The following is a 13,642-nucleotide window of genomic DNA, read 5'->3' as shown; positions in this document are numbered from 1 at the left end:
CAATGCGTGAAAGTGAAAAGTGAAAGTGAAGGCGCTCAGTCGTGTCCGACTCTTCGCGACCCCATGGACTGCAGCCCACCAGGCTCCTCCGTCCATGGGATTTTCCAGGCAAGAGTACCAGAGTGGGGTTCCATTGCTTATGTTCAGTCATTCCATGACCTTTGTAATATCCATGGGAAACTGAGGATGGAGAGCCTTAGTGAGGAGGTACCGCCCCCTGCTGGGCAGTCACAGTACTAGTGTGTCATTGTGCCTCATTTCCCCCAACCCTGCAGGCGTTGGTGTCCCACAGAGATCCTGCTAAGAAGAGAAAGGCCATACACCTTGTCTTGTGAGCAGACCTGGTTTGATTTTAGTTCTACAAGAGGCAGGGACAGGCCAGGTGATTCTGACCCTGTGGACAATGTCATCGGTTTTTTCATTATCGTATCTCCTACCAGCACCCTCCACCCTGTCTTACAAAGTCAACAGGACTGTAGGGTCTTCACTAAAAGGGTGGCCAAGTGAACATCACAGGTGATCACGGCCAAGAATCACCCATCTCGACGTGTCCCTCAGTGAAGCACAGTCCTTCACAGGCATGACCTTCCCCAAGGTAACCCCTGGGGCAGCAACGTTGTGGGAAGTTTATTTTGGATGCACATGGCCCGTAAATAAGATTCAAATTCTCATGACTTGATTCTGGTTTTCCTGGGTTCCTTGATTATGGTTTTCAAGAATATATATTTTTAAGAATAAGTTGGGACTTCCCTGGTGGTCTAGTGGCTGAGACTCTGTGCTCCCAATACAGGAGGTCTGGGTTTGATCCCTGGTCAGGAAACTAGATCCCACATGCTACAACTAAAGATCCCACATGTCACAACTAAGACCAACGCAGCCAAATAAATAAAAATAAATATTAAAAATTAAAAAAAAAGAATAAGTTGCAAACACTAGATACATAAAATATAGCTAGCATAAACATACTTTTGCTGCACTGTTCTACTCTGAGGTAGGTCATTTGAGGAAACAAAGGGGCTTCCCAGGTGACTCTAGTGGTAAAGAACCTGCCTGGTAAAGACGTGAGAGACACGGATTTGATCCCTGGGTTGGGAAGATCCCCTGGAGGAGGGCATGACAGCCCACTACAGTATTCCTGCCTGGAGAATCCCATGGACAGAGGAGCCTGGCAGCCTACATAGTCCATAAGTTGCAAAGAGTTGGACACGAGTGAGGCAACAGCATGCATACAGGAGGAAACGAAGCCAAGGTAATAATGAAGGAAAAGAAAAGGCAGAAGAATGATACGTGCAGAGTAGGAAGACTGAGACCTGGAGGGAAAGAAAGAAACAGGAAAGAGACTCACACACACACACACACACCACCCCACTCCCCCTAGTAAGAAAGAGATGCCTGTTGGGTAGCATTATGGAAAGCTCTAAAACAAGAGTTTAAAATGGTTGCATTTTTGACTGCTGGCATAGTTAATCTCTCTCTTTATAAATATGTGTGTATGTATGTATATGCATATATAGCTAATCTAATTTATCCACATAAATATAGCAAATTTGATGTTAGTCTTGTTGAACAAATGAGTTCCAGGCATTGACGTGTGGGACTCATTGCTTTAAGGTAGGCCACTGCTAGTACACAAGTGCATTTTTTGCAGGACGACAAATAGCTTTCTTTCAAGTCTCTAGAACAAGCACAGTCCCACACTCTCCTTAATTTCAGATTTCTTTGTAAAAATGACAGCCAAGGAAAGCTAAGCCACAGTGTTACAGAGAAGTTAGTAAAGAGAAAGACATGTTTTCCTAAGACTACTTACAAGGACCAGTTAACCAGGTTCCCCACGATGAGTAATACCATCCTGTCCTGGAAAGGAGGAGAGAAACCAGTGAGTGAAAGGCTGCGTGCACTACTTCTTACCATACATCAATTATGAGAAAACTGCTTTAGTGAAAACAGTTTTTCTATCGATATAGGAGAGCTGTGCCTATGAATGAACACTAATCCTCTGAAGGACTAAATGGCAAAGCCTCCGACTACAAGCAGACATGACCTCCTCCCTGTAAATGAATGCCTGGTAAGTAAAGCAGTCTTGCTGTTTCCTTCCTGTTTTTAAAGGAGCTGGGCACCTGTGATTCTTTCCCTGGGTTGTGGTGACTGGTGGGACCTAAGGCAGCTCTTGAGACACAACTGGGATTTGTTTCATTACTCTGGCTCCAAGGAGGTCCCGCAGCTCCCAGTCTCCTGGTCTCTAGACACACATTTTGAATATGTTATTGACCGGAAACGTAGAAATACATTTTAGAGAGTGATACAATTGACATCACTGTGAGAAGCTGTTAGCACCTAAAATTGACCAAAAACTCATAATATAATTCACGGTTGTCGTTATCATTCACACTTTGCCCCGTTTGGTTTTTGTTCCAATCTTGTGTATATTATAGGGCTGCCCTCATAGCCCAGTAGGTAAAGAATCCGCCTGCAATGCAGGAGACCCCAGTTCAATTCCTGGGTTGGGAAGATCCGCTGGAGAAGGAACAGACTATCCACTCCAGTTTTCTTGGGCTTCCTTTGTGGCTCAGCTGGTAAAGAATCTGCCAGCTATGTGGGAGACCTGGGTTTGATCCCTGGTTGGGAAGATTCCCTGGAGAAGGGAAAGGCTACCCACTCTAGTATTCTGGCCTGGAGAATTCCATGGACTGTATAGTCCATGGGGTTGCAAAGAGTCGGACATGACTGAGAGACTTTCACTTCACTATGTATATTATAAACTCAAGTGTATTACTATAAATTTTTTAAAATGATGTATCATGAACTTTTGAGTGAAGAAGAATTTTTTGGTGCAAATACTTTGCACCAAATACTTTCTCTGATTGTCTGAGGGATATATATATACTAGTGTCTGAGAAGATCATAGTACTTCAGAATATGGATCCAGATGATGTGATAATCACATCACAAGTTCATGATACATCATTTTAAAAAATTCATAGTAATACACTTGAGTTTATAATTTTATATATTCTTTATATAAAAATCCTTCTGATTATAAACTATCAGCAGGAATTCAGTGAACACCTATGTGCCAGGCCCAAAGGGGATCACGGGTTCTGACCACAGGCCTGGGTAAAGGCTGGGACAGTGGCTCAGAGGAGGGATGCAAGTTCTCTGGGGTCCCTGGCCAGCGAGCCAAGGCAGCTGAGACCAGCACCCTGATCCCTCTGCTCACTGTAGTAGCATGTAATGTATTGAAAACTATAAGGCAGAATATTTAACAGTGTATTTTTACCCAGAACCAATAACTATAAATTTGAAAAAAGCATTCCTACTCACTGTCAGAATCAAACAGTACACAAAAAGCAAACAAATGGAAACTCTAAAAAGTATAAGTTCCTGATGAAAGTGATTGGAATGACCGTATGACCCAGATGGCCTGGGACGGTCCAGGTGCCATCATTAATACTGCCTTCTATTCACAAATGAAATAATCATACTTCTTTGGATGATGCTTTTATAGGGACACTCTGTCTTGACCCTCCCTCCCTAGCAATCATCACTGTTTGACAGTTTTATATATTTTTTTTCTTTATAGATTAGCAATTTTTATGTAAAAAGGGTACTATTCCATCTTGTCTTTTAAGAGTGAGAAGAAAAGGAAGCAAGATGCCTCTTCCCTCACTAACTGGACCTCAGCCACCCTAGGCCATCTGGCCCCCTTGGTCTGGGGAGCCTTGAGTGACTGCCCGCCGCCCTGTTGTCTGGGAGAGGGCCAAGGGACACAGGGACACGCACGTACCATATACAGAGGCCGGCTGCGCTGCTGGATGCAGTCCGTGTAGAACACCACAGCGGCCCGCCGGAAAATTCCCCAATCTGCTGATGACACAATCGCATGGTGAGAAGGCTTAGTCACTGGTAATACAGAACACTCCACTGTGGCCAGAGCTTTTGTGGCCAGGATGAAGATGTCCTCACCTCATAAAAGCCATGCTTTGCACCTAATAGGTCAGTAATAAATACTTGCTTTAAGAAATGCACCACCACCCCCACAGCCACCAGGGATTTCATGACAGGTGTGCCTCATCCGTGCGACATCCCACAGAAAGGCAAGCAAGATGGACACGGGACAAGCACTCACAGATCACTCGGGCAGCTGGCCAACCCGCCTACGGTCTCCTGTGGCTAAGTTTCCCTCTGTTGATGGTTTACTCTAGTGCTGTTTTCTTTACAGCAGAGATGTGATGGGGCCTCTCAAAAGTCACCTTAAAACATCTGCTCTCTCTAGACCATGGGAAATCGTAGCTTGTGAAAATTCAAATTTGTATTTCTCAGTGTGGTTAAAAGTCAGTAAAAATTAAACCAGGGGATACTGGGGACTATTGAGCATGTCCAGAAAGGCTGAATGTGGATTGAAACAATAGTCAAAGGAACATACATGGGAGAGAGAGAGGGGGGAGCTTTTTTTTATTTAATGCAATCCTTCAAAAGGATGGTATAAAACACAGTGAGTGTGCATGTCACAATTGTTATATAAACAGGACCAGAGCCCCAGGTGGGGCCGTCCTGTGAGCCATCTGCATGTAGATGTCACAGGCAAGGCTGGAGTCTGCCTGAAGTGAACATTTCAGTGAAGGTGGACCCCAGGTCTGTTGTGACTGCTGCTACTCTTCAAGGCCAACCCTGGGTTCGGCTGAAGCAGCTGGACTAGATACAGTCTGGGGGCATGGTGGTAGGGTAGGGGGATGTGCATGCACTAGCCCAGAGGAGGTGGGCTGGTTGGGGTGCATACCTGTCTCTGAGTCTCTCTCTGCACCCTCTTCCTACCAAATCCTGCCCAATTTGGAAGGCATGTTTAGAAAGCAGACTTGGCAGGTCAGCCAGGCAGGTTGTTTTGTTAAGAAAACAAGCTAGAAAACCCCGGGAAGGACAGCTGAACATTACCTGTGTCAGACACATCTGAATCAGTGGGAAGCAGAGAAATGAGAAAAACAAAAAAAGATTTGTAAGAAGGAAGCCAAACAGGTAAACTACTGGTTGTTTTATTTTCCTCTAGAAATGGATGACTTTAGTTTTCTGATTACAAAAGAAATGTTTTCTCATAAAGAACACAGACTGCTGCTGCCTGTCTCACACGTTCAGAGCATGAGTCAGACTTTTCTCTCCCTGTGTCCTTTTGTGCAGACTGAACTGAACTGCAGCTTATAACCCTTCCTCTCTCTGTGGTCCTTTTGGGGAGGCAAGGGACACAACGGTGATTTGGGCAAGTAGCTCTGTCGTTTTCTGTCTGGGTTTCCCTGGTGGCTCAGATGGTAAAGAATCTGCCTGCAATGCAGGACACCCGGTTTTGATCTCTGGGTCAGGAAGATCTCTGGGAGAAAGGAATGGCAGTCCACTCTAGTATTCTTGCCTGGGAAATCTAATGGACAGGGGAGCCTGGTGGGCTATAGTCCATGGGGTTGCAAAAAGTCGGACATGACTGAGTGACTAACAACACTATGCAATGCTCTGCCTCCTTGCTGCCACTGTTCCTGTGTCCACATTTATTTTCAGGTGAGGCTTCAGGGCCACAGGGAAAGGAGTCTGTGATTTGAGAAAGCAAAGGCAGTTGTCTGACCACTCTCCACTAACCCAACTTCCTGCCTCTGGACTAAATGTAGATGCAGTTGTCAAATGAAGTACCGAATTTTCCTTTTGACTCTGGTAAATCTGTAACCACTTGGGGGAAGACTCCCTAGGTACAGGAATTTAAAATCTTCAGATAAGCTATGTGAGGACTATCTTCCCTTTGCTTCTCCAGACCCACCTGCCATGTCTCTGTCCCTACCATGCCCGGGGAGGCTGACCATAGGGACCATGCAGTGGGTCCCCTTAATTCTGCTGGGTTTGGACAGTGAGAAGCCCCAGCAGGAGACTGCAGGGACAGAGAAAGGACAGTCAGCTCAGAGCACCATCTGCCTGGTGCCCGCCCTGTGAGGCTGCCTGTCAACCAAAGGACATTGATCCTTTCCTGCTGACTTGCTCTCCATGATGCCCTCCTTCCACATCTTGGTAACCACTTCCTCCATGTCTTTTTGGGCTTGTGGATAGTAAGCTTCTCTGCTCCTAACCCCAGGTTACTTTCATTCTTCTCTACCCCACTCCTATCCTATGGAGAATCCCTTTGTGAATAAATCATTTGTCCTTGGGCATGGCATCTTTTTCCTGTTGGGACCCTAGCAAACTATTTTATGGTTATAACAGACTACACTAAATTCCTCCTTTTTAGAAAGGTATGGGGCAAAGGTGATATAAATATATTAAAAGCCCCTCTATCTATTAATGGTCATGACCATTACATGTATCTATATTCAGTTTTATTTTTCCAACTTGGAAAACCCAGAAAAATAGTGCTTAAATTATTTTCCTTTTGAGAGTTTAGTTTGTACAGTTTCATCCACTTCTGAGTATGGAGGATGGGACATGAACAGACAGCTGGACCAGATGTCCTACACAACTAGCTCATGACGCTTCCACTGGAGGAGTTGGAGGCACCCTGGCTATGTTAACACCAAGTGTTAATCTACTGAGCATGCCAAAAGGGAAAATTAAATTGCTAAAATGATAGATTGTTTTATTTTGTTGTCCAATCTTAAAGCTGGGCTTCTCTGGTGGCTCAGATGGTAAAGAATTCTTTACCCAGATGGTAAAGAATCTGCCTGCAATGCGGGAGACTGGGTTCGATCCCTGGGTTGGGAAGATCCCCTGGAGGAGGGCATGGCAATTCACTCCAGTATTCTTGCCTGGAGAATCCCCATGGACAGAGAAGCCTGGCAGGCTACAGTCCATGGGGTCGCAAAGAGTCAGACACGACTGAGCGACTAAGTACACGACAGTTTTAAAGCCAATTGTTATACAGAATTGCTCTTAGATGTGGGCAACAGGGGTGCCATATTTGAAAGGCCCTCATTCCCCAGTGAGTGAGGAGTCTGCAGAGCAAGGGGATTGCTCCTCCCAGGCCACATTCTGAATTCCTGGACCCAAGAATTCCCTGCCCTAATGGCCTTGAGTTTGCTCTCAGAACCTGCATAAACTTTTCCCCTGGTTTATTTTCCTGAGAGCAGTATGCACTTCTACAGGCAAGGAATGGCCAATTGGATGTTGGACAAATGTGTCCATATGCATACCTGTGAGACCCCTTAAGATGCCGGACAGAGCCAGCAGTGGGAAGAAAAGAGTGGCAGGGGCTGGAGACCAGCTCTCCTGTACAGCTGTGTTCTGTTCTGTGTACTAGGGTATTCTCCCATGCACCTGAGAATTTTAAATTTGAGCTTGTACCTTTTAGGTTGTAATAAAGGTGTATTTATCAGTTGTTGGTCTGCTTTCTTTCTTCCCCGTATATAACAGTGTTTTTAGTTTTCTTTATAACATAAACATTTTCATATGTATGGTGTATAGGCTTTTATTTACAGTCTTGCCTTGGCTCTGGAAATATTAGGGATGAGGCTCTATGTTTATATATGTTGGTTTGTCTTGAAATATACAAATGAATCTTTGGGTCTGACTTCCCAGACCTTAAAATGATGGGTGAAATTTAGATGCTCTAATATGACTTGTTTCCATGTATGCTGAATGACCAACAGTAGCTCAGAAGCTGATTTCCACAGGGCACTAGGCGTTCTAACATGATCTATTCACAACGTTAGAGAACGTTAGGCAGGTATCCTGCCTCTGAGATTGGCAAGTTGATCTCTGAGAGTTCCAATCCCAGAATTTGAAAAGCATATATAAGTTCTTGATAGCCACTTAGCATGGTTAGAGAAATATTCTTTTTAAATACTACAGACTGAGAAATACTCTTTTCGGTGGAATTAGTGGTGTGACAATCACACTGTTCTGCAAACACACTTTCAACGCCTGGTGAATTGTAAAGCTTTTGAGACTTGGGAGTTAGAAGGATGCCTCAGCTCTGAGCTAGCTTAGTTTCTCAGTTGAAAACAGAACTAGTGATAATAAGTTGCTGAAATTTTATACAGGAGAGGAAGCTCTTAGAGAAAATATATGCTAATAAACACAATTCAGAGCACGTGTTCATGGTGACCAGTAACACTCCCATTTAGGATAAGCAGGACAATTATTTCTTGGGGGGGCATTAAATGGCATGTTTAGTATAGGGGAACAGGTGACTCACCTATCTTGAAACGACCCATGTAGTAGATCTGGGTGCTGAGGGCCAGAGAAGCCAGAATATGGATTGCAGAGAAGATGACCCAGAACCACACGTCATTCTTCCCAAACACCTGGAAGTAAAGATGGAAGTTACCATCATCTATTCTTTTCCCCAAAGAACTCACTAAAGTTGTTCCTTCTCTTGTGCATGCATACGTTGTCAAAAACCGAGCCATGTGTCTGTTTTGGATTTCCCCGTCCTCTGAGCTCTCAGGGATCTTACTACAGTCAGAGAAGGAGGAAGAATGGCTACCTGGCTGCGTGAAAAAGAAAGAAATGGAAAAGGGCAGCAGTGGGTAAGGCAGCTGAACAGCAGTCGAAGAGGCAGGCGGCCTACAGTTGGAGGCTGATGCTCTCCAAAGAACAGAAGGCAACTGACACTTGTCCACACGTGTTGGGGAAGTGGCTTCTGTTCCTTCAGGCCAGTCTCTGTCCCATTAGGGCCTATGTGTGTCTATTCCAGTTTTACCTGAGTCTGGTCCCAGCTGTATATTCACACTGTCCAGGGTCAGTTATACAGGGATCTGTTACATTATCAAAAATTCTAGCTAAATAACTAAAATGCCATGAATGGGCCAATGATGAGAGTGTGTCATGGGACAAGGATTATGGTTAATTAAACCTGTACACCTGAGGTCCAAAAAAAAAACCAAACGTTAAAAAGCCTCCCAAGAGGGCTGCTGGCCGTGGGGAGGGACACACCACTCCGAGGACGGTGAGTGTGATGACCAGGGCAAAGGAGGCGTAGGCGGCGTAGGCGCTGGCGTTGATGTCCGGGTGGCGGGTCTGGTAGAGCTTCAGCATGCAGAGGCCGGCGATCATGTACATGAAGGAGGTGTCTGCGGAGGAGCCGAGACAGTCAGGATCCAGTAGGCGGCAGTGATCTTCAGAGAACCCTGCCCTCCCGGCCTTGGAGTATTTGCTGCCCTCAGCCCGTGTGCTGACCTCCAGTGTACTAGCCTCCCCAGACACATTCGAGGCAAGCCCTACACACTCCACTTCTCACCCCCTCCAAGAGGGGGGGTCCTAGCTCACAGAAGAAAAGTATCAGATGATATGATGAATAACTGACTCGCAGGGGTGAATGTGTATAAACGCCCCTGTGCAACAATAAAAGAACCCTTAACAGTGACAGGATAGTGTGACAATAAAGAAAGTCCCAGATGGATGCAGGAGGTCCTTCTCAGTGTCCTGAAACATAACCACATTGATTACTGCCCATGTACACAGCTTTCTAGCCTAGGGACAGGAGACACCTAGAAATTACACATGGCTTAGCTGTATGAGGGTTGTGGTTGTTTAGTTGCTAAGTCACGTCCAGCTTTTTTGTGACCCCATAGACTGTAGCCTACCAGGCTCCTCTGTCTATGGATTTCCCAGGCAAGAATATTGGAGTGGTTGCCATTTCCTTCTCTAGCGGATCTTCCCCACCCAGGGATCAAACCCACGTCTCCTGCATTGCAGGCGGAATCTTTACAATCTGAGCCACCAGGGAAGCCCCAGGAGGGTTAGGGAACTGCAAATTAAAACAACAATGTAATGTCTCATGTTACTAAAAAATGTGGCAAACTGTAAGTATCTAACAATAACACAAATTCGTGATAAGGGGAAAGTGGGAACTCTCACTCAGCTAGCGGGAGTGCAAACTGATACTCTGAGGAGAAACTTGGTGCTTTTTTTGGTAAAATGGAAGATACATAAAGCAGGTGATCCCCAAATTCTAATTCTAGGTGTTCCAGGGAACCTGTCTCACATGTTCACAAAGATATATATATGAAGATATTCATTGCAAAATTGTCTGTACCTGACCTGCCTCGAGAAATCTGTATGCAGGTCAGGAAGCAACAGTTAGAACTGGACATGGACCAACAGACTGATTCCAAATAGGACAAGGAGTACGTCAAGGCTGTATACTGTCACCCTGCTTATTTAACTTATATGCAGAGTACATCATGAGAAATGCTGGGCTGGATGAAGCACAAGTTGGAATCAAGATTGCCAGGAGAAATATCAATAACTTCAGATATGCAGATGACACCACCCTTATGGTAGAAAGTGAAGAAGAACTAAAGAGCCTCTTGATGAAAGTTCAAGAGGAGAGTGAAAAAGTTGGCTTAAAGCTCAACATTCAGAAAACAAAGATCATGGCATCTTGTCCCATCACTTCATGGCAAAAAGATGGAGAAACAGTGGAAACAGTGGCTGACTTTATTTTCTTGGGCTCCAAAATCACTGCAGATGGTAACTGCAGCCATGAAATTAAAAGACGCTTGCTCCTTGGAAAAAAGTTATGACCAACCTAGATAGCATATTCAAAAGCAGAGACATTACTTTGCCAACAAAGGTCTGTCTAGTCAAGGCTATGGTTTTTCCAGTAGTCATGTATGGATGTGAGAGTTGGACTATAAAAGAAGGCTGAGCACCAAAGAATTGATGCTTTTGAACTGTGGTGTTGGAGAAGACTCTTGAGAATCTCTTGGACTGCAAGAAGATCCAACCAGTCCATACTAAAGGAAATCAATCCTGAGTGTTCATTGGAAGGACTGATGTTGAAGCTAAAACTCCTATACTTTGGCCACCTGGTTCGAAGAGCTGACTCATTTGAAAAGACCCTGATGCTGGGAAAGATTGAAGGTGGGAGGAGAAGGCCCGACAGAGGATGAGATGGTTGGATGGCATTACCAACTCAATGGGCATGAGTTTGAGTAAACTCTGGGAGTTGGTGATGGATAGGGAGGCCTGGCGTGCTGCAGTCCATGGGGTCCCAAAGAGTCAGACACAACTGGGCGATTGAACTGAACTGAAGTGAACTGAGCAAAATATTGGCAACCTTGAAGTGCTGTACAACAGAGAAATTGATAAATGTAGTATATTTTTATTACATAGTGACAGTTTTCAAAAATGAATGAACTGGATATCCTTGATTCATTACCAATAATTCTTGAAAACTTTGTTGAATGAAAAAAGGATGTAGAACACAGTGTGATAAATTAGTATTAATTTGTTATTCAAATTAAAATGAAGAACTATTCAAATGAAGAAAAATTATAAAAACGAACTAGAAGGATAATATAAAATTGATCATAGTTGTTGCTTCTGAGGAAGGAGAGAGTGGACAAGTTTGGAAAGCAGTTTGAAATAGGACCTCAACTTTACACATGTTGTATGTCTTTAACAAAGTAGATTAAGGCAAATATTTTAAAGTGTTGGCATTTTTTTACTTCTGAGTGGTGAATGGTATTGTTCTCTATAGATTTCCTCTATTAAAAATGTCTTCTATTTTTAAAAAGTTAAAATATAACAGAGTATCTGTGGTGTTAACAGCTGGAGGCTAGAGCACAAACACAAAATAACTGTTTGCAAAATTCACATCCTCAAGTGTGGAGGATATTGTTAACTGCCTTCTTCCAGCATCAGCTATTCCTGCTCCATCCTAATAGCATGAAGATGCCAACTCAAATATCTCAGCTCCATTTCTGCTCAGAAATGCACACCTCACAGCCTGTTTGTTTAGGAAAACTCACAGCACTTCTGGTTTCAGGGAAGCGTCTCCCTTGTCTAAAGGTAACTTCCCCTCCTTTGGCACAGGGATTGGTGTAGCAACCCTGGCCCAAACTAACCCACACACAGAAAGAATCTGAAGTGGACTCAGGGCTGTGTGAGCTATTGAGGAGTGAGGGGCTGTCATCTGGGGAGCCTGGGGAAAAGAACTCTCCTTGATTTCAAATGATGGCTTCCTGGAAGCCAGCTTGCTGCCTCCTCCAGACATCATGGTATGGAGATAGGAAGTAAAGACCCAATGTAGCTATTTTTGCCACCAGGAGGAAATACAGCCTGAGGAGAAGACTAACATGCAGTCTGGGTGCAGCCAAGGTGGGTGGTCACAGAGAAGGGGAAGCAGGGCCACCTCTGGACTTGTGCTGATAAATATACTTGTTATTTAATCCGATTTGAATTGGATTTTTTAAATTACTTTCAACCCAAAGCAAGCAAACTGCTAAGTTAAGCCAAGCTACATTGAGGGAGGTTTCTAGATGCCCTGTGGGCAAATCTACCTGCCCTGCTGCCTGACACCTACCCCACTGCCTACCTGCAGACCTAGCCATGAGATTGATACTCAGTGTTCAGCGCTTTCTAGTCGATAACATGTGGTCAGGGAGGAAGAAATGATACAACGTGGGAAAATCACGCCCTGTGGCGAGGTACCCTCTGATCACTTCAGCACATGTAAATGTCATTTAATTCTTGCAAGCTCGACTTTGGCATTTTTGAGAGAGTCCCAGGATAAGACTCCTGTACCTCAGATCTGTGTAGCTGATGTAAATTGTGATTACCGAACTGGAAGTTGGAGTAATTGGGGCAGACGTGGTAACAAGCACTGAGCACCCCTTCCATCATCAGTGCAATGCCCATGGCATAGAAGAGACCGAAGTGTTTGGGAATCCCGTATTCCTGAAAAAGCAGGAAGCGTGGTCAGTGGGAAGATCCTCATTAGTGACTTTGCCGCAGAACCCGGCACCCGCGCTCTGGCCCTGTGTGGTCCCTTACATGTGATCCATCATCACACCAGATGTCCCTCCTACTTGCAGATCCTGTTTGGAACCATAACCCTTCCTAGCTCCCACCTGCCTACCTGCCCTGTACTCACCATGGCAAAGATGTCCTTGGCTTCCAGAGCTCTTCGATGGAGAATGTCCCGGTGCAAGACTATCAGCAGGAAGAGGCAGCCCAGGAGCACGTGGCCCAGGTTACTGAGAATGTTGTTGAAGGCACTAAGGAGACAGAGATAGCGAGGGAGTCAAGGCATCCGAGAGCTTCAGAGGCTGAACAAAGGCATGGAGGGGCGAGGGAAATCAGCACTGTTTTCCACCAATAACCTTTCCATGAGACTTCAGGACTGAAAATCATCAGAGAGCATCTTTGTCCTACCTCCGTATTAGGATGCTTTGCTTAGCCTGTGATAATGTGTCTATTTCCTCCCAGGGATGCCTGTTCAGCCTCCCTAACACCCAATGATCCTCTCCTGTCCCGGTGGGCACTGGCAGGGTATGAATCCTAGGAAAGAGAGCTATTCTGCAGATGGGCAGCTGGGCCATTCAGCTAGTTGCGAGAGTGAATTCAAATACATGGACCCATGTTATACATCCATATTCAGCTCCGTAACTGTGAATTTCAGGATAAATGTCAACTGGTCACAGTCAGCAGATTTCTTTCAGAAAACTGAGTCTAGTTCATTCTGGATGAAAAAGCCAGGCTCCCAATTGCCAGGAAAATCCCTCTTTCCACTTCACCATGTGCTGGAGGATGGAGCACAACCTTAGGAGCAGCAGGTCCAGCTATGAGGCCCAAATCACTCACAGTTGAGGGAGCTTCTGCAAGTCCTTGCCTTTCTAACTAAGCCTTAATATCTTTATCTAAAAATGGGAGTAATGAGACTTCTCTTGTGATC

General features: G+C 44.9%; 2 protein-coding genes across 9 annotated transcripts in view; one reads left to right on the top strand and one right to left on the bottom strand.

Annotated features, from left to right (window-relative positions):
* USF3 (upstream transcription factor family member 3) overlaps positions 1–2,333 on the top strand; it is a 74,508-nt gene extending 72,175 nt beyond the window's left edge. The window contains exon 7 of the mRNA XM_061427060.1: positions 1,965–2,333. Coding sequence (XP_061283044.1) covers positions 1,965–1,981 — 17 coding nt within the window. The 3' untranslated portion in view covers positions 1,982–2,333. The remainder of the gene's footprint in view (positions 1–1,964) is intronic.
* Positions 1–13,642, bottom strand: part of SIDT1 (SID1 transmembrane family member 1) — a 107,822-nt gene that overhangs the window by 8,711 nt on the left and 85,469 nt on the right. For 6 of the 8 annotated variants that reach the window (XR_009738356.1, XM_061427101.1, XM_061427099.1 and 3 more), the window contains 6 exons: positions 12,842–12,965; positions 12,528–12,645; positions 8,896–9,032; positions 8,156–8,264; positions 3,785–3,864; positions 1,808–1,854 (listed from right to left, as the gene is read on the bottom strand). Coding sequence is in view for 7 of the 8 variants with exons in the window: in XM_061427101.1 (XP_061283085.1) it covers positions 1,808–1,854; positions 3,785–3,864; positions 8,156–8,264; positions 8,896–9,032; positions 12,528–12,645; positions 12,842–12,965 (615 nt within the window). In the remaining variant the exon portion in view is untranslated. The other 2 variants (XM_061427100.1, XM_061427102.1) reach the window with 2 other exon arrangements.

Source organism: Bos javanicus, chromosome 1 (genome assembly GCF_032452875.1).
Source record: "Bos javanicus breed banteng chromosome 1, ARS-OSU_banteng_1.0, whole genome shotgun sequence".
Taxonomy (NCBI): domain Eukaryota; kingdom Metazoa; phylum Chordata; class Mammalia; order Artiodactyla; family Bovidae; genus Bos; species Bos javanicus.
This window is presented reverse-complemented; position numbering and strand designations above follow the sequence as displayed.